The sequence below is a fragment of the Dasypus novemcinctus genome, chromosome 4, assembly GCF_030445035.2.
Source record: "Dasypus novemcinctus isolate mDasNov1 chromosome 4, mDasNov1.1.hap2, whole genome shotgun sequence".
NCBI classification, from domain to species: Eukaryota; Metazoa; Chordata; class Mammalia; order Cingulata; family Dasypodidae; genus Dasypus; species Dasypus novemcinctus.
The window spans coordinates 93,912,005-93,933,701 of record NC_080676.1 but is presented as its reverse complement, the minus strand read 5'-3'; the positions used below and the strand labels follow the sequence as shown (position 1 = coordinate 93,933,701).

The window sequence follows — 21,697 nt, the reverse complement described above, 5'->3', positions numbered from 1 at the left end:
TATTTATTTGAAGTATGGAATGAACATACTGAGTTTTTCTTATACTTTTAAAAATGTTAAGTTTAGATAACCATAAAGCAGGGGTTCTTAACTTTTTTTGTTCCATGAACCCCTATGCCAGTCAGGTGAAAACTACAGACCCTTTAGTATTAATAAGTTCACACTAAACTGTGTATTATTTAACAAATACATCACACCTGCACCAACACGTCTTCATAAAAATAATGTTTCTTTGAATTTCAATTCAAGTTCACGGACTCCTTGTTAAGAACCCTGCCATAAAGTAAGGCAAAGGCAATTTGGGTTCTTATGAAGAATCTCCAGATGTCCTTAGATGTGTCTGGGAGCAGGAGTACTTGTAATCACTGTACAGGTGGACCAAAGTGAAGGGGCCATGTGATGATAGTAGAGGCAGCATTTCCAGAAAGCAGGGTTATATACAATGACTTGTGCAAACAAGAAGAAAAATGAACCACCAGATGAGAGTTTTAACATATGTAATGATTAGTGAAAACCTCTCTGAAAATAAGAATTTTTAATTACTTTATTAAACATTATATTCAATTTGAAGGCTTTAGCCATCCATAATCACCATGATACAATATGTATGACATGTGTAAAAAATACCCCTTGAACATGCTTTAAGAGGTATAATTGTGTTTTAAAACTATGCAACATGAAATATAATTTGACATAAACAGCCAACTAATAGAAAATGTAACAATATGTTTTAATAAGAGCCTATTGCAGATTCTGGAATAATTGTTGCATGCATGTCCCTAGTCATGTTGGACTTCTCCTTCAGTTTTGACTGTAGTAATGTGTGTTCTACCACACCGATTCTAATGTCCATCTGAATGGTTTCTTGCTTCAGTTTTGTTAAGCTTTGTTTAATCTTCACCAAGGGAGCTACAGAATGAAAATAGCAAGAGATAAATACATTCACTTGGGATATCAGTCTATTACAGAATTGTATGACATTTTCCTCACTTTCTCTTAAGCTAAAAAAAAAAAAAAAGGGTCTAAAAACACAAACCACAACTTAAAAACTTAAAGACACTCACTATTTTACTCTGACATTTTAAACACCTGAGATTTTTTTGGATGGGAAAAAAATGCAACATTTGATGTATTGAAGCTGAGCTTTCCTTTTCTAAGAGGACAGTAGCTAGAGGCGTTTAAAGTTATCCCCACTATGATTTTATGGGCTAATACATTTATCTGTAGAAAAGGGGAAACAAAGGAAGAATAGGGGAAGGCCAAAATATAGATATAGATAATGGGACCACTCAAAGGATGTTGCAAAAAAACAAAACAAAACCACAAAAACTTCTCTACATCCTCTTTTGACAGATCACTTAGCTTATACTGTTAGAACTATAGAAAACTTTCTCAGGCATAGAAGAGTATTAGGTAATTACTAGTTAGTCATGTCAAAGTAACCAGCTAATGATTGAGGATGATTATTACAGGACTATTAATTGTTCTCTATTTGACCCTTGTCCAGTCAGGTCAGCTGGGGAAGAGGGAAAAAAAAAAGGTCATCCCTTTACTCCTTTAGTGCCATTTGGCCATACCCTTTATGCCCTTTTATACAGAAAATGGAAAAGTAAAGCTTATGTGATGAAAACAAAATTAGACATTTTTTTCTAATTGGCATAATAAAATGCATATTTAATATTAAATATTTCCCACTCTATCTCTGAATCAGTACAATTTGAAACAACAAAAAAATCTAAATGATAGTAAAAAGCAATTACTACTCTTCTCAGCTAACCTATAAGGAAAAGAGTATACTGATGAACAGAAATTATTTTTATACCATGTGCCATAACAAATAGTTCACTGAAAAAGCACACTCCATATTAACGAATACCGTTTGCCAAGTAGCTTTTTGAACTATTTTTTGTTCACATTTTTCTTCTTAAAATGAGTGTGTACTTACCACCATCAGTCATGCTGCTGCCTTTTTCTTCCATTTCTTGTTTTACTTTTTCTAATTCTTCTGTAACCTTTCATTCAAAAAAGTTTTGTGATCACTGGTTTTTAATAAACTTAAAAAATTTTTTGAATGATGTATTGAGAAGAATTTAAATATTAAGTATATATAAAGATATTAGGGATATTATGAACATAATTCAAATAATAAGCTAGAATATAAAGATATATAAAACTTTTCATCTTCTGTAAATGCTCTTAACATTAAATGTCACCAAATTATATTCTCATTAATGTTCTCAAATTGTAACATGATAGAATAAAAATGATTTAAGTTGTTGCAATTATCTTATAGCATCTACCATGCCATTCTCTAACAATCAGTTATTATTTCAAATAGTATAAACATCCTAAAGAGATTTTGGGTTTCTAAAGGCTAACAGGTATCTTTCTTAATATTATAGTTTCATAAAAGAATGTCACCTTTTCCTCTATAGAACACTAAAAAAAGGATTATATCATATGGCTGTATTAGAAAAATCTTCCACTCCTTATCCAAACTAGGAACTCTAAAATGCATACTGTGCTGTCATACTGGTTCTTATCTACACTTTACATCGAGATTCTACTCCTATATTTATCATTGGCAAAATTCCAAGCTAGCAGTAATATAGGTGGAAAAATCCATCTTTTAAAAATTAAAATTTGGGTATGATCTAAAGCTAAGACATAATTATTGTAACTTAGTAGGTTTTATTTTCATCATACTGGTGAGTAAAACCCTCCCTGGGAATAAAGTGCTCATCCAAGTAAAGCAAATTAATTTTTTTCAGGCACCTTAAATGTTACAACTGGGGATAACTACCTACTCCAACAGAACTAAATGGTTCCCTGGACTTCCTTCAAGTGTTAATTTACCTAACATTAGTGAACACTTAACTTCTACATAACGTTTTATTTGCCTAGAAGCATCACAGTATTAGATTCTAAATCTTTCTAATGTTATATTTTTAGTGTTTGAAAACAACCATTTATTCCTCAAATAATCTCTAGAAAAGAAACTTGTATTATATGGTAAAGTTGTGACAATTAAATTGGGTTGTAACCAAAAATAGCCTTGGATTTTAGTCCCGAATTGGCTAACGTTGTTGAAAGACTTTTTTTTGCCCTCTTGAGAACTCAATAAAAAATGGGAATATCTCTCTTCTTATCTCTCTTGCAAGATCATGAAAATAAACACAATATGTATCGATATTCCAAAATTCTCAAATGAAAGGGGCTATAAGCCACTCCCAATTTGTGGCCAGAAAAGTACCCAGGATCACACAAGTTATCAATCAAAAAATTACTAAAAACAAAACTGATGTATGTCTACTAACACTAAAATTTGTTATAGACTTCTAAGTCATATTTTTCCTATTCTTCTACATAATTATTACAGAAAAAAATAATCAAGATTAAGGGAACCAGGAAATAAATAAATTCACTGATAAGAAAATTAGGGATTTCTTCCCAAAGAAAGCAATTAGTAAACTAAATATCCCATGCTTATTGTAGTAACCATCATATCCTATGGCTTGGCACAGCTGGAGGGCAGCTGATAGGGTGAAAAGTAAGGCAAAGCACACAGCATGTACCTCAGACAGGAGTCTGGTCCTTTCCGTTACTCCACCATTTCCCTGCTGGTATCGTTCCCTTGCCTGATTGGGGAAAAGTTTTGTTTAATGACAAATTCAAAGTAGAAACAGAAGGTAACTTAAATATGACCTCTTTGCACTTGGAATTTCTGCATATTATTTTACGACAACTCCTCTCCTTGTTTGTGACTACATTTGCAAAAGTGACATTTAACTGTAGCTATTTTATGTCCCTAATAGGCATCGTATATTTAACTAAAGCATTATAAAATGATGAACTGCCTTAACCTTCATATACTAACTTTGTAACACATCAGCATGGTTGACAATAAAAACTGTCTTCAGCTATTACTAAACAGTTTAGGAGAGTGGCTCTTGGTCAATCTAATTTGCATACGATGCAGAGAAAACCAGTTCTAAAAATCAATCAAAATAGAGCATCAGGCTCAGCAATTTATAAGGATTAACAAAGAGTATGTCAGTACAATCAACTGGAATACATTCTTGGGAGCTAATCAACGATCAATTATTTAATATTAATGTTTGACAGATACACAGTGGCTTTAATCAGAGAATTTCAAAGCATTTTTTAAAGTAAAAATATCATGAGTAGATATGTTTATGAGGGAATAAACAAATAATAAAAAAGTAAAGATCACTTTCTATTTATTTGGTCTTTAACTGAGAACCGCTCCAAGTACAGAAGTATCTCAAATTTTTTTCCAGTTTTTTCCTTCTTCTTCTAACCTTACATGCTGAAAGAAAAACATATGTCTTCAACTGATTTGTGAGTACCAGTTTGCTTCAACATCAGGAAATAGGGTGCAAAACCCCAAAGAAAAGCCTTTAGATCCCTACTGCTGCTTTCAAATGCTGATTTTTTGTGTTGCTGTTAAAATTCTAAAACTCTGAAAGGATTGATTTTTTTTCATTTAATTAATTAAACTGCTAGTCTCTGAATGTGTCTTGCTTTCATACTCCTTATTATGTGGTTTTAAGCCATCGTGGCAAGGACTGTCTTTTCCCTCTGACACAAGTAAATGCACACTATTCTTCTTCCTCCTACTTACAGAGTAAATTTACAGCAGACTTAGAAATAAAACCAGGTGTCCTGACACTCTATTCCTGTTCTAAACCATGTTCCCTAACAATATATGCCTTCATTTATTTTAATCAAATGAAGAAATGCTTTTGAAAACCGACTTCCAGGAGACAATAATTTCTATTATATATGTAAAAGAAAAATAAGTTCTATTGCCTCAGTTGGCTTTCTAAACTGGGCAAACCAATGTGTTGCTGTTTGAAAAGCATTTCATGATTCTCTAATGAAAGGTGAGGTTTCAGTTCTAGGGATTAGAGTCATTAATTGGAATAAATCCCTGTAGATCATTCTTAAGTTACCTCACTCAGCTGAGCTTGAGCTGCACGATATTCCTGAACCAAGTGTTCAAGTTGATTGTTGATGTACTTTTCTCGGCTGCCAATCTTTTCCAGAGTTCTACTAATTTCATTATGGAGTTTGTCTAAAAATCCCTAGAAATTCCAAGAGACTTTAGTAGATTAAGAATTTACAAATACATTTTCAAAAATACAGTTAAAAATGGGTTAAAACTTTCAATTCCTTCAACAAATGTTCAACCACATGTGAAAAAGAACAGGGCAAAAAAAAAAATGTAATGAGAAATATTTTAGTCACATTTTGCAGAATGTTAAAATTTAAAAAGCACCTGGTAGTGTTAGTCAATTCATTTGTCCGTATGCATACCTAAAAATTCATGAGTGGACTTTGCTTTATGTAAAGTTCAGAGTCAAAGTTACAAAGTTATGTAAAGTACAGGAATGCAAGGGTTGTATGCATTCCTGTAGCACAATTAAAAAAGATGCCAGTAGAAGTAGATCACTAGCTCTAGAACTCTAGCCTTTGACCGGTAATTTCCCACTCCAGCTTTGCTTCGTGGTTCCTCCAGAAGTCCCTATTTTTGACTGGGCAGCAAGCCTGGGAGGTTGTAGGTTTTAGGCACTGCTGGCCAATTACTGTATTATCCCATAGAATTCAGAGAGGACAGGGTGATGAAATGTTTCTGTTTATATAAAGTCAGCTTTCTTTAGTTGATTTAAATGTTAGGGTTCTTGTAAAAAACAACAACAGAAACATGGTACATTCAATTAGTAACCTATTCTAAGGATTGCGTATTTTTTCCTTCATGTTTTCCCATATGTTTTTCTTAGATGAGTAAATGCATTATCGATTCAGCTGGCTGAAGAAATTCACATACCTTGGTCTCTTTTAGAGCAGATTCAATACCACTTTTGTGTTGGTGCATTTGGTCAACATGGATTCTCCAATCCTACAGGCATAAGCACATAGGAACAAATTTAAAAATACTACATTTCCCTCATTCCTCTACTTGCTGTAAAGTTATGGCCTTTATTTTAATTACTTTGGTTGCAGCCCTATTTCAGGTGGGAGATTCCTATATATAGCTTGTAATCAGAGTATAAGGAAATACGTGTAGAGCACTTTAGGAAAAAAGGTTCTAAATAAATGTAAATTATTTTATGTGTTCACAGAGTGATATCTGACAATTTAAATATAAATTATTCTTGCAACTGCTGGTGGTTAATATTTATGACTACCCATCAACATGGAAAAAAATTCTAATTATTAGAAAAAGAAATACTTGTTTAAACAGTAACAATTATGTTTGCCAGAAGCAACTATGGACTCAAATACCATATATCGATGATTATTTTGTCCCTTGGAAATTAAGTGGGACCCTCCCTCTTCTTTAGTAACATTTTTGAGTCTCTTTCTTTATAAAGGACATCTTTAATGATTACAAGAGTTCATACATTTTGAGATATTGTGAACTACTACTAGACATCCGATTTAGTATGTATATTTGAAATTCCTATAAGATACTTCAATATTTCAGTTTCCATTGCTACAGGTAACAATTTTTAAAGAGTTGAGAAATACCCATCATAAGAAATATTATGGTAAGTTAAAGTAACTGATGGAAATAGGATATTTCTCAATCATACATATCTGTTTACATACCCTGATGCTCTACTTTGTTATCTACACTATTTTGTGAAGAGTGAAGTATTTGTGAACAGTTCCTTTCCATCTATTTCTTAACTTTGAAACAGGGGCTGGTGACTAAAGGGTACAAAAGTCTTTGGATACTTCAAATACAGTAATTATAAATTATAATATATTAAAGCTATAAACAATTTCAAAATGATCATCTAGTCCCACCCTTATCATTCCCAGAAAATCAGAGAGGCCTAGAGATAGAAACTGACACACCCAAGGCCACACAGTTAGTGTGGTATACCAGGATGAGAAGCTAAATGTACTGATTCCCAAAACACATTTTGGCAGTTCACAGTTAATAATATTAAGGGGCAAATGGCTACGTGGTGGCAATTATGGTACAGGACCAGAGACCAAATCAGCATGTTGCTTTATCTTTAAGTATTTTTCTGTCTTATGAGCAAAAAATATCTCTGAATGTGAGAGCTGAAAAGGACTTTGGAGATTATCAGCTCGCCCATTTAACAGTCATCTAGAACAATGTTTTCATTTTACATTGAAAGGACTGTTTACCAGTCATGAACTGTGTTGACTATAACCAGAGAGATTTGCCAAGGAAATGAGGCCCCTCCAACTTAGCCAGTCAACCGTGGAACAGGGAGGAAGAGCAACAGGCTGGCCTCCTGCAAATGGACTAATTATGGTTTAAGCTTTAAAACAGAAACCTGTTTAAGCCCAAGTAAGCATCTTTATAAGCCTAACAAATATTGTAATTCATTTTTTTAAAAATGTACTCATCCTGCCTGGTTCCAAAAAGAATTTCAGAGGATATAATAAACACTAAGCTCAAGAATTTACATGTCTTCCCTCTCTTACCATCAATCTCTGTCCAAATATACTCATACTTACATATATATTTATATATTTATTTTTGAAATTGATGTGCTTAAAAATAGTTTGTGTTGTGCTTTTTACCATCCAGCATTATTATGAATATATTTGCTTTCATGTATGTACATTCAAAACATTTGTCTCTTCAATAAAAGCAACCATGCTTGACTCATCTACGTATAACTATGATAACTTACATTGATGAAAACTCCATGGAGGAGCTGGTATTTCAATGGAACTTTGAAGCATGAATAGCATTTCAATAAGCTGGAAAGGAGGGGGAGAGGAAGGGTATTTTAGGTTTAGGGAACAGCATAAATAAAGAAAAATAGGAAAATACACAGGGAACTAGTAGCTCAGGCTGGTTACAGCATAAGATGCTAAGTTCTGGGTCTCTAGTAGGACAGATCATGAAGAAACAAAGCTGGAGAGGTAGGTTAAATTAGATCCAGGGCTTTGACTATAACACTAAGGAGGGTAGATTTTTATCATGTGGATAATGGGGAGCTATCAAGGAATTTTGATTTCCATTTTAAAGACAAGCCTGTGTTTTGAGAAAGTAACAAAATGAAGGAATGATTAGAAAGGTGAGAAACTGAAGACTGGTAGGAAACGAGTTAGGAGGCTGTGTAATGGTCCACATGATAAAGTGACAGGATGTGAATTAGAGCAATGCTTATAAGAAAGGAAAGGAAGGGATGGATTCAAGGGACATCGTAGAGGCAGGATGGGCAGAACTTGAAGACTAAGGGGAAGTGTGAGTGTAAGGAGGGCTGAAGTAGAGAAGGGGAAAGTAGACAGAAGACAGTCTTTAATTTTTCCACGCTGAAGAACTAAGAGGAAAGTAATACCATGTGACAAGGTATAGAATGTATCTCAGGAGTCAGAAATACTGAAGAATTTAGTTTTGGATTTGCTAAATTTGACAAGCCACTGGACATTCCTGTATGCTTGTAGTCCATTGAAGTGGAGACTAGTAATGATTTATAATTATCTGCCAGGCAATCTGAATGTTTGCCTTATTAAAATCTAAATAGATACATTTCTAACATAAAGTTGTTGTTTTTTTTAAGCCTTTAAACTGTTCTTTCCCTTTAACCCAGCAATTTCACCTCTAGAAATTATTCCTAAGCAAATAATTGGGAATATACACAAAGATGACTATATAAGTTCTTTGTAAAACAGAGAAAACTCTCTAAATGTCTAATAATAGGGGAAAGTTTAAACTAATTATTTAAATATTCACTCTAGCATTAAAAATAATATAGTTACATACTGTTTTCAGAATGCTCAAAACCAAGCAAAACTCAACAATATGCCATTTGGACAGACACACATGCAAAAGTACTAAAAATTGCTAATAACAATATACAAATTTGAGGATAGAGGTTATCTATGCGTGGGAAGGGAACAGCAGTAGAGGAACACACAGCTAATTTCAAAGGTGTTAAGTGTCTAGTTCTCAAGGTGGGTTGTAGGTTCACAGATGTTTGTTTTATTATTGGGCTTCACAATTATATCATATATCACATATTAAAATGTTAAATTCCTGTTTTCTTTTTTTAATTTTTATTTTTTTCATTTATTTCTCTCCCCTTCACCTCCCCCCACCCCCTCTACAATTGTCTGCTCTGTGTCCATTCGCTGTGTGTTCTTGTGTTCGCTTTTATCCTTGTCAGTGGCACCAGGAATTCGTATCTCTTTTTATTGCATCATCTTGCTGTGTCAGCTCTCCATGTGTGCGGTGCCACTCCTGGGCAGGTTGCACTTTTTCGCAGAGGACGGCTCTCCTTATGGGGCTCACTCCTTGTGCATGGGGCTCCCCTACACAGGGGACACCCCTGTGTGGCGCAGCACTCCTTGTGCGCATCAGCACTGCATGTGGGCCAGCTCACCACATGGGTCAGGAGGCCCTGGGTTTGAACCCTGGACCTCCCATGTGGCAGGCGGATGCTCTACCCACTGAACCAAATCCATTTCCCCATGTTTTCAAAGAATATTTAATGATCAACTAAAATGCATGCTAATGATATACAGTAAAGTAGAAAACACAGTCTCAAAAGAATATATTCATTAGATGTCCAATTTAAGATAGGTACATAAATTTGGGTGATTTAAAATTTCTTCTTTACACTTACAGAACTTAATAAATTTCTTATAAGGGAATTTTATCAATTCTTGGGGGGGAATAAACCTTTTGGATGTCTTGAAAGGGATTTAAGATGGTTGTAGTGGAAAATAAGTATGAATGACTAGACTTGTGGCGTCTTTAAAACAAATATAAAAAAAGCAAAATACACAGCTTCTGGCAAAGTACAACTGAGATGGTTAAAAGATTTACAAAGGCTTGTGATAAGAATGTAGAAGAAATGATAGGTTTTAATATGACAGATTTGAAATCTACCTGGATCCCTGAAGTAAGAAACACTGAGAGGAAGTGTTCAACTTAAAATAGCAATTCTTATATTAATTGAGAACCCATTAGGTTAAAAGGCACTTTTCTATACATTTCTTTGAGACTCACAAAGGTTTGGATAGGTAAGAAGATATTGTTATCCCTTCATATTCATTTCTATCCTCCCCTCTAAGAGGGTTATGTTATTTGCTGGCCTACTGTGGAGGAGTATACTTCCCAGCTCTGTTGATGCTGGCTGTGGCCATGTGATTCTCTTTCACCAATGGAGTGATGGTGGACATGGTATTTAACCAGGATGGAACTGAAGCTGTAGGGGGCATTGAGAATATCCACCAGCTCTTTTGCCCTTTCTTTCAGTCATGAAAAATGGGCATATCCCATATAGGGGCTATCTTTTTAGCCTGGGTCTTGGGAATAAGGAGATACATAGAACACAGATGGAGGAGAGTTGCAGTGGAATGCCACACATTGGTGGACGTGCATCTTGGGTGAGAATGAAGGTATGTTATTATAAGTCATTGTGAATGTGGGGTGTTTGTTATACAGAAAAACTTATTATATATACCTATTTTATAGTGAAAAAAACTAAGAATCAGATGGATTAAATAACATTCTCAAGGTCTCATGTCAGGAAAAAGGAAAGTACTTCTCAAACCAGTGTATTTTCCAAATACTATATGCTACTTCTCATTGTGATAAAGTGAAGTATCAAAAAGTATCTAAGGTAAACTGAAAATTCATTTTGTTATATAGCAAGTGAGATCACATGGGATATTGGGATTTACTGTTTACCCATTATGAAGTGCTCTAAAGCCTTTCTTTTTTTAAATTTTTATTTATTTTATTTTTTAAAAATTTTTATTTATTTCTCTCCCCTTTCCCCCCACCCCTGCCCCGGTTGTCTGTTCTCTGTGTCTATTTACTGTGTGTTCTTCTTTGTCTGCTTCTGTTGTTGTTAGCAGCATGGGAATCTGTGTTTCTTTTTGTTGCGTCATCTTGCTGCGTCAGCTCTCCGTGTGTGCGGCACCATTCCTGGGCAGGCTGAACTTCCTTTCACGCTGGGCGGCTCTCCTCACAGGGCGCACTCCTTGCACATGGGGCTCCCCTACACGGGGACACCCCTGCATGGCACGGCACTCCCTGTGCGCATCAGCACTGCACATGGGCCAGCTCCACAGGGGTCAAGGAGGCCAGGGGTTTGAACCGTGGACCTCCCATGTGGTAGACGGACACCCTAACCACTGGGCCAAGTCTGCTTCCCTAAAGCCTTTCTAAGTATCATTTCTCCTCTCTATTGAAATGGAGTTTTCCACCTAATCTTGCATTTTCTCCGTCAATGGAAATGAGAAGACTAATAATGAAACAGTATACAATTTCTTTAGACTTTGTTTTTTAAAATCCTTTCAAACAAAATCTCACGTATAATTCTCCTCTCATTTGTGAAGTTCATAGCAAAGGTATTACTGCTACCATAGTCCCTTCCCCAAATTCCATAGTACTGAATTATAATACATACTTCTTTTGAGAAATTAAAGAACAAAGTGTCTGCAGATGGTAAGTCACACTATACCATAAAATGAAAATATATGAAATCTAGTTGTAGCTGTTAAGGTGACTGGCAAGAGCATATGGATCCCTGGGTTTTACTTCAACAGAACAACCCTTCAAAGATAAACTTTGAATATGCAGAGACATTATATTTCTTTGTCTATATCTTCAACTCATTGCTAAAGTTCTTTTCTGAAAATGCAGGGGAAAGAGAGACTAGATGAGGAACTAAACCTTAGTAAATGGAACTTAAATCAGTATATATGTTTCATTAATTTGAAAAATGGCACTCTCATTTTTTCTCACCAAAGTTTGAGCTTTTTTATGGGGGGAGAGAGAGATCTTTTATAGAAAAGAGCCAAGGGAAGGTATCCCCCTGTGTTCTGGGATGCTTTTTCTTATGCTCAGGAAAAGTCCATGCCAGAGCACAGCTGGCCTTAGCAGTCCACACAACCTTATCAGCATCTTTAGTTTCTCCCACAAAGAGCAGCCACCATCTACCTTTACCTTCCTCCCCTATTCCTACTGTCTCCCCTACTCTGTTATGAATAATTATATATGAAATATCAATTAAGTGTTCTGTTCTGTAGTTTTATTTCAGTGAATAAAATATTTATAAGGATTTTTTATAGGCTCCATCTAAGGTCTCTAACCCCATTTTTCTCATTAGGCCTTAGGTTTACCTCTAATTCACTTTCGTTTTTTTTTTTTTTTAAAGATTTATTTATTTATTTCTCTCCCCTTCCCCCCCACTCCAGTTGTCTGTTCTCTATGTGTTCTCTGTGTGACACCCTATCCACTGGGCCAAGTCCGCTTCCCTCTAATTCACTTTCTATAGGGATTTTCAAGATCATTCTAATGTATGGTAAGGAAATCCTGTAGCTCCATCTCAAAAATTGGGAAACAAATTAAGACTGTTTAATTTTACACTGTCAAATCACAAATGAATAGGAAACCAAATGTCTTTCTCTCACTTATAGTTTTTCTTTTACATCAAGTTGCCTTTTTCCCTTCTGTACTTTGTCACCCACTCTCAATAACAAACAAAAGCAACTCTAACTCCCAATTCAAAGTCTGCATGTTAAATAAATGTTTATTACCTTGGTTATTTTGCTAAAGCACAGATACAGTAGGAGGCTTGCTGCTTCTACATCTGCAGTAGATGAACAATCTGGATAATCAGCTTTGTTAGAACCAACTCTAAAACAAGTATAAATAAGTTCCAAAGGAGAATTTATATGAATTTCCTTAAAAAGGCATGAACTTTATTATATGGTTTTTTGTGATATCTATATTTTGGCTACTCAGAAAACTTTCCTTTGTCCTTCCTTGGATATACAGTAGTAGGTCAACATTCACATTCATCCTGAGATATTTTTAAATCAAATAATGGTGGCTACAATGTTAACATTCATGGACTGCTTAATATGGGTTAGGCACTGTGTTAAGAATTATCCATATATATCATGAAATATAATTCTCTTAAAAACCCTCAAAGATGAGGAAATTGAGACTTAACTACTTTTAAGTAGGCTGCCCAAGCTCATATAGGTAATCGGTGGTAGAACCCAAACTTATAAAGACATAGCATTTCTCTAATGAAATGCAGTAAAGTATAATTAAAATTTTAAGAGGTAATGGTCAAGGAGGAATTTAGGTTTATCTGCAACATTTGAATTTTTACAATCATGTATTTAGGGCATTAATTGTATAATGAAAAAATAAATTTAAAACATTTTTTTCAAATAAACAAATGTTATTAAAAACTTTCTCACAAAGAAATCTCCAGACCCAGATGACTTCTAAACATTTAAGGAAGAAATAACAACTATCTGACACAAACTACCAAAGAACAGAAAAAACAGGAAACAATTTCCAACTTGTTTTATGAGGCCTGTGTAACATTACACCAAAATCTGACAGGACACTAAAAAAGAAAAATAATAGACCTATATCTTTTGTAAACATAGACACCAAAATCCTAAACAAATATTAGCAAATTGAGTCCAGTGATATATAAAAGAAGATGGTATATCATGATCAACTTCCATTTATGGAGATTCAAGGTTAGCTTAACTCTCAGAAATCAATCAATATAATTCACCACAATAAAAGGGATAAAAAGATATATGATTCACTCGATAGATGAAGAAAAAAAGTCATTTGAAAAACTTAACACCTATTCATGATAAAAAATTCTTAGCTAAGTAGAAACAAAGGGGAACTTTATTAAGCTACTATGGGGTATTTACAAATATAATCAAGTTAGTATCACACATTAAGATGAAATTGAAATTAAAGGCTTTTGCCCTACTAACTCCAGTTCAATTCAACATAAGACCAGAATTCTTAGAGTGACATCAGGAAATATAAAAGAAATAAAAGGTATAAGGCTTATAAAGAAAGAAATAAGATTGATATTATTTGCAGAGGAAATGATTAGCAAAATAATCTACAGACCAACTGTTAAAATGAATGTGTGAATTTGGCAAGGTTGCTGAATATATGTATATAAATAAAATGATGGAAAAAAGAAAGGCGAGCTGTGTTTCTATATATTAACAGAAAAAGAGAAAATAAAACATAAAAGATACTAATTTCAATAGTATCAAGTAACAACAAATAGACCAGTATAATAAAAGAGAAGTCTAGATACAGACCTGATCTATGACAAGGCAGTGCATGGGCAAAAGGGTCACCTTCTCAATAAACTTACTAGATTATATGTTTCATACATATAAAAAATAAGTCTTGACTTTTACCTCATACCATACACAAAAATCAATGCTAAATGGATTGCAGTTCTTAATTCAAAAGGTAAAACAATAAAGGTTCAAGAAGAAAACACAGGATACCTTTATGATGCTGGGATATACAAAGATTTCAAAAACAAGGCATAAGAAGTATTTGCCATAATCCATCTCCTCCCCAAAAGAAGATCATTTGGAGTATATTAAAAATAAGTCACTGTTTATCATAATATACAAATTAGATGGTGAAAATGCAAGTTAAAGAGTAACAAAAGATAATTGCAATACATATTATCTGCATAAAGACTCATATCCAGAATATATAAAAATATTTCTACAAATCAATAAGGAAAAACAGATAACCCAAAGGAAAAAAGAACACCCCCAAATTGCCAAATAAACATATGAAAAGGTGCTAAACCCTATAATAGTCACCTGGAAAATACAAATTAAAACCACAATGACATATCACAACACACCATGACGACTGAAATAATTAAAAAAAAAAAAAACAGTATGGAATGTTGGTAAGGATGGGAAGCAATTGGAACTTTTATACACTGCAGTAGGATGTATAAATTTGTACTTTTAAAAGCTAAAGTGGAAACTCTACATACACTATAGCCTAGCAATTCTTCTTGTAGTAGAAATTCCAGTAGAAATAAGTACATATGTCTACTAAAAGACATGTAAAAGAATGGCTATAGCAGGATTATTTGTAATAGTGTCAAACTAGAAACAACTCACATATGCATCAGCATAGAATAGATCAATCAATTGTGGTAGATCCAAAGAAAGTAATACAACTTAGCGATGATAACAAACTATTGCTGTGCTCAGCATGTGTGGTGGTTTGAAGCTGTACATAAACCAGAAAAACATGTTCTTAAATTTAATCCATTACTGTGGGCTTGAACCCATTGTAAGTAGGACATTTTTATGAGGTTAATACAGTTAATGTGTAACTCATCTCAGTCAAGATGGGTCTTAATCCTAATACTGGAGCCCTTTGTAAACAAAATGATAGAGAGAAAGAAAAGTCACAGAAGCAAGAGGCTAGACACAGATGGAATCCAGAAGAGAAAGGGGAGACCAGGAGATGCTGACATGTGCCTTGCCATGAGGAGTTAAGGATCATCAGCAGCCAATCCTCAGGAAGAAGCATTGCTTTGATGATGCCTTGATTTGGACATTTTTCTCAGCCTCAAACTGTAAGCTAATAAATTCCATTGTTAAAGCCAAACCATTTCATGGTATTTGCTTAAGCAACCTAGGAAACTAAAACATAACCTCATCAAAAAGTCCTACTTACAATAGGTTCACACCACAGGAATGGATTAAATTTAAGACCATGATTTTCTGGTTTACATAGTTTCGAACCACCACACTCCACCTTCTGGACCCCAAAAAGACATATTTTGTTGTTTTTTTCTATATGCAAAATGCATTCATTCTATCACAATATCCAAAAAGGCTCAAGTCCTTTCAGAAACATGCTTAGTACAAAGTCTCATTAAATTCAATTATCATGTGGTCTGTTCTGGGGCACAGTTCCTCTGTGTCTGTGGGCCTGTGAAACCTAGAGAACAAGTTAACTGCTTTCATTATACAAAGGAGGAACGGCTAGGATAAGCATTCCCATTCCCATAGGGAGAAATTGGAAGGAAAATACCACCAGGAGTCCCAACAATTCTGAAACTCAGCAGGGAAAACTCCATTATATTTCAAAGTCTGAGAGTCATCTATGGAATGATGTTTTGTCCTCCAGGTCTGATGAAGCAGCCATCCTCTCCCTAAACAATGGGTGAAGACTCCACCAACCCTAAGCATCAAGATGGTTGCCAGGTTCTCTGCAAACCTGGGGACAATGGTCCCACTCTCTCCAACCACTGAGGTGGCAGCCAGGCTCTCTGTGAATTCTGGGACATAGAACCCATCATCTCAGAGCATTGGGGTGGCAACATTCTTCCTGAATGATGGGATGGAAGTCCCACCCTCTCCAAGCACTTCGTGGCCTCACCCTCTCCACACACATGGGTAAGTGCACTCTCTTGGCCCGAGGAATTATCGTCTGTCCAGACTTCAGTTTCCATGGTTTTGTCCTTGAAGTAATTCTTCCTTCAATTTGTCTTTTTTAGTCTAGACTGGTAGTCGTTTCATTCATACAGATCCTGTGAAAACTCATCAGTTTTGCATGTAGGTCACAGGGGTCCAAACCATCAGGCAGTAGACCCTTCCATAGGTCTTTTCTGCATAACTGCGCTTCCAATATTGACTTCCCCTGAAATGGTTGACTGGTTCCATGTACAGTTAAACCCTCAAATGAAGCACTATTCTCTGGAGACTTGCTTTCCAGAAGCTTGGAATTTTCCAAACCATCAATTTCTGGTCTTTGTGCCAGGAGTTCAGATCTCAGCTTATCTCTTTCCTTTTCACATTTTACTATAAACTGCAAGAAGAAACCAGGCTTCACTTTCCATACTTAGCTTGAACTCCTCTTGGTTAAATATCTAAATGAATCACTTTCAAGTTCTGCATGCCAACTGATATTAGAATTCAAATTCTCTAAGTTCTCTGCTACTTTTAGAAAGAAGATCACCCTTCCTCTGGTTTCTAGTAATTCATTAATCATTTCCATCTAAGGTCTCATTGGAAGTATCTTTAGCACCCATGTTTCTACCAACAGTATCTTCAGAGCAATCTAGACTTTTCTATGAAGTGCCGTCCAATTTTCCAGCCTCTATGCAATAGGCTTATACTCACAGAAATTGATTAAATTTAAGAAGATGTTTTTCTGGGGTACACAGACTTTCCAACCCCCCACAGATTACTTTAGTTAAGGTGTGGCCTGTCTGATCAGAATGGGTCTTAATCCTATTAATATAGGTCTTCATAAGTGGAATGATATTCAATGGTGAGAAAGCCACTGGAAGCAAGAAGCTAGACATCAATGGAACCCAGAAGAGAATGGGGAGAACAGGAAACACTGCCATGTGCCTTGCTATGTGTGTGACAAGCTAAGGATCAAGGATAGCTGAGGCCAGCTGCAGAATGCCACAGTCTTTGGGAAGAAAGCACCACCTTGATAATGCCTTCTCTTATTCTCAAAACTGTGAGCAAATAAATTCCCATCTTTTAAGCCAAACCATTGCAAGATATTTGCTTTAGCAGCCTACCTAACTAAAACATCATGAATGGATCCGATAAGGGTTTAATATCCATGATACACAAAGAGATCATACAACTCAACAATAAAAAGACAACCAACCCAATTAAAAAATGGGCAAAAGACTTGAAAAGACAATTGTCCAAAGAAGAAATACAAATGGTGAAGAAACACATGAAAAAGTGTTCAACATCACTAGTGATTAGGGAAGTGCAAATCAAAACTACAATGTGATATCATTTCACACCAATTAGACTGGCCCTATTAAAAAGTCAGAACACTGTAAATGTTGGAGAGGATGTGGAGAGATGGGAACACTTATTCACTGTTGGTGGGAATGTATAGAGAATGGTACAGCCACTGTGGAGGACTGTTTTGGCAGTTCCTAATGAAGTTGACTATAAACTTGCCATGTGATCCATCAATACCATTACTAGGTATATATCCAGAAGAACTGAGAGCAGAGACACTAACAGATATCTGCACACCAATGTTCATAGCGTGGCATTATTCACAACTGTCAAAAGGTAGAAACAACCCCGGTGTCCATCAACTGACGAATGGATAAACAAATTGTGGTGTATACACAGATGGAATATTATGCAGTGGTAAGAAGAAATGAAGTTGTGAACCAGATGACAACATGGATGAACGTGGAGGACATTAGGTTGAGTGAAGCAAGCCAGACACAGAAGGACAAATACTATATGATTGCGCTATTATGAACTAAATACATTGCGTAAACTCATGGAGTTAATAAATCGAATATAGGTCACCGAAAATAGAACAAGGTTAAAAAACCTAAAGCTGAGGTTTAATCCGTGCAGAATTGGTAAAGACATTGTTTGTAAATCTTTGGAAATGAATAGAAATGGTGAAAGCATATCATGGTGTTTGTAACTAGCAGAGCTATTGAATGGGTATAACAGAGGTAGAAAGGTCATGTATATTACTAGCAGGAAAGCTAAAAACTGTAACATGGTACTGTATATGACAGTAAAACCTCATGTAAAACACGAAAAAAGAAACCATTATGGATGAATTTTAAAAAAACATTGTGTTTGGCAAAAAAAGTGAGACAAAAAATCATCTGTGAAGTTAGAATTCATCATTAATGGTAACCAGAGGAAGGTAGTAGCGCCTTTGAAGTGGTGTAAGGTGGGGTTTCTAGGCTGCTGCTAATGTTCTATTTTCTGATCTGGTGGCTTATTCCACCAGTGAATTCACTTTGTGAAAACTCATTGAGCTGTATTTGCTTGAGATTTTTGCGTCTTTTAGTATAAACTGACAGTGAATGGATGCGTGAAGTATTTGGAAGCGTGAAGTATCTGGACACAACCGAAACTGTCATAATGTGGTTTAAATGTGTGCCTGGCAGAGCTGCTACCACTACAATCTATAGCCATTCAGGGCTGCTCATTGACAAGATGACTGCTAAATGCATGCCAAGGTACCACTGTGATTTGGACTACGAGATGGTCAAATAACTGGGCATTCTGATTAGCAAAGTTCTACTACCCTACATCCATATTTGTGGCTTCTACAGTACAAGAAGATATTAGTCAGAGCCTATGTATCAGATGCTGGGGTGGAGGGAAAGGTAGGGATACAAAACGAGATGGATATAAAAATAAGATAGCATTACTAACTGTTAAGCACAAAATCTGATGGAGGAGGGGCAGTTGCAGGTTAGGTTCTACAGAAATAGACAATGAGGGGGTGCTTGCTGTGCGAGATGTGTATTGGGGATCAACACTTGTGAAAGGAAGGGAGAAGAAGCAGGATTGTGCAGGGGAAGTTGAACTGATTTGTAAGCTTGGCAAAGCTTCTGCCAGCTAACCTTTTAGGGGCTCTGGAGCAAGAATTTCTCATCAAAGTGTCCTGCTCAGCCCAAAATGACTGGGTCTTTATAACCCAGCCTTGCTCAGTAATCGGCTGGGGGCTGCCTGGGAAGGGTATAACCTCAGGTTAGGCAGTTCTGGGCCCTGAGTATGCTTTGAAGACGTACAGGGCTGGAGGATGTCTGCTGACCTCACTCCCTGCAGCAAGTCCTTGCTTGAATGGGGATCTGGATAGTGCAGCGAGAGAGAGACAGAGAGAGAGAGACAGAGAGAGAGAGAGAGAGAGAGAGAGAGAGAGAGAGACAGAGAGAGACAGAGAGAGAGAGAGACAGAGAGAGACTTGCTTTCAATTTAGTATATTGATGTTTCCTTGATACATTTAAAACCCATCCATGGTCAAGGACAGAATTTTTTGAAATTCTGATGGCAAGAATTCGGGTTAAGTGAAAGGGGCAGAAAAGACAACTTAAAAGGAGGAGCTGCATATGTCTTAGTTCACCGTAGCAAGTATTTTGGGGACATGTCTATAATTTCTCATGCTTTCTGTAAGGATATGAGCAATACATTTCCCTCCTCCACAGAGAAAACACCCTTTCCTAATATGAAAATATTATCTCTATTCTCTTTTTTACCACTTGCATAAGAAGCTTTGCAATTGCTTCTTGTTTCCATTTTCAGAATTTTCATCTTCATCACTGTGCCCACATTTGTGTATATATTTGTGTTGTGTATGTGTGAGAGTCTATACAATTAAATAACTTTTTCAAAAGATTGAATTAATTTCTTAATGAAATATGGCCATCAGGACTGTGGGATAATTATAGAATGTAGCTTTCCTGAATTTTAAAACGTGACATTTTTCTTACATTGCTAGCAATTTAAAATCTTCTGTGGTACATCCTTGTGGTGTGAAAGCATGATTTTTCCTTTTAAGTGTTGAAAGAACTAAACATACAACTTAAGAAATGAGATCATGTATGTGTGTATTTAAATTTGTTGTAGGGAGTTGGAATAGTAATGATTGCTGGAAATGTGTGCCCTCAGGGAAGTTTCTGCTTTCTAGATGTTCCTCTTCTTGTATAGAAAAATAAGAGTGTACAGAGAGGCTAAGTAAGGCTGTCATAAGCATTGGTATTCTCACACCTGCCTTGTAATTGAACTGAAACTGTAGACCAAATCTCTAAGTAAAAATAACTTGTTAATTATAATCCTAATGAGTGCTCAGAGATTACCTTTATTGATTCCTATCTGTTACTAAAGAATTTTCATATGTTGTTTCAGATATATTATTCATGTTTATTCCATTCATATCCCTTTTACATGACCATATAAATCTTCTGAGGGAGGTGTTCCAGGCTTTAAATGGAATTACCAGGGAAGCAGATGTGGCTTAAGCAATTGGGTTCCCGCCTAACATACTAGGTCCAGGGTTCGATTCCTGGGGCCTCCTGGTGAAGGCAAGCTGGCCAATGTGGCAAGCTGGCTCAGGCAAAGAGCTGGTCCATGCTGCGAGCTGGCCCAAGCAGAGTGCTGGCCCTCACAGGAGTACTGGCCCATGCAGCAGGCTGACCTGAGCGGAGAGATGGCACAGCAAGATGATGCAACCAAAAAAGACAAAAAGGAGAGACAATGGGAGACGCAGCAGACCAGAGAGCTGAGGTGGTACAAGAGATTGCACACCTCTCTCCCACTCTGGAAGGTCCTGGGATTGGTTCCTGGTGCTGCCTAAAGAGAAGGCAAGCAGACATAGAAGAAAGCACAGTGAATGGACACAGAGAGCAGACAACAAGGAGGGAGATGGAGGAGTAAAAAAATCAATAAATCCTTAAAAATAAATTAAAAAAAGGTGTTACCAGCCCAGAGAGAGATTTAGTCAGGGAGAAAGAAAGTAAATGGGGTCCCTCTGAGAATGAAGGAACAGTTGGCCAAATCAGAATTTAATTATTCCAGAGGATGCTGAAAAACTCTGGTGGATATGTAGCATGAGCAGTAACACGAGCAAAACAAATTGTAGTTGTAACCTAGCAGGCACCTTAGAATAGGCATAAAGTTTTTATATAAAAGCACATAGCCCTGTCAAGTTTAATATTAACCAGACCTTTTACTTCTCTTTCTTTGTAAAGAAAATATATGTATCCTTGTAATGCTTCACTCTTTCCCCATTCTTACCACTTTGTAACTTAGAAGCATGAGGCACAATATGTATCTTAAATGTTAATCAGAACAGAAAACCAGAAAAGCTCCCCAAACCCCTTCCCAAGGATGTCGAGTTTATGATTAATTCTCTGTTTCACACCTGTATAAAAACCTATATAAACCCCTTAACAGGGAGGCAGATTTGAGATTGATTAGATCTGTCCTTTGTTGGCCAATAAAGCCTCTTTTCCTTCCCAGCCTAGTTCAGTATATCTATTCTGCAGAGCCGAGTGATGAGCCACTGGATCGTTCTGGTACAAAATGACCTTGACAG

The 21,697-nt window shown here is 36.0% G+C and overlaps 1 protein-coding gene across 1 annotated transcript in view; it reads right to left on the bottom strand.

Annotated features, from left to right (window-relative positions):
• Positions 1 to 526: 526 nt before the first annotated feature.
• The window catches only part of IFT57 (intraflagellar transport 57), a 55,638-nt gene continuing 34,467 nt past the window's right edge, over positions 527 to 21,697 (bottom strand). The window contains exons 7-11 of the mRNA XM_004455811.4: positions 5,852 to 5,923; positions 4,977 to 5,108; positions 3,576 to 3,638; positions 1,946 to 2,012; positions 527 to 909 (exon numbers count right to left, since the gene is read on the bottom strand). Of these exons, the coding sequence (XP_004455868.2) occupies positions 731 to 909; positions 1,946 to 2,012; positions 3,576 to 3,638; positions 4,977 to 5,108; positions 5,852 to 5,923 (513 nt within the window). The 3' untranslated portion in view covers positions 527 to 730. The remainder of the gene's footprint in view (positions 910 to 1,945; positions 2,013 to 3,575; positions 3,639 to 4,976; positions 5,109 to 5,851; positions 5,924 to 21,697) is intronic.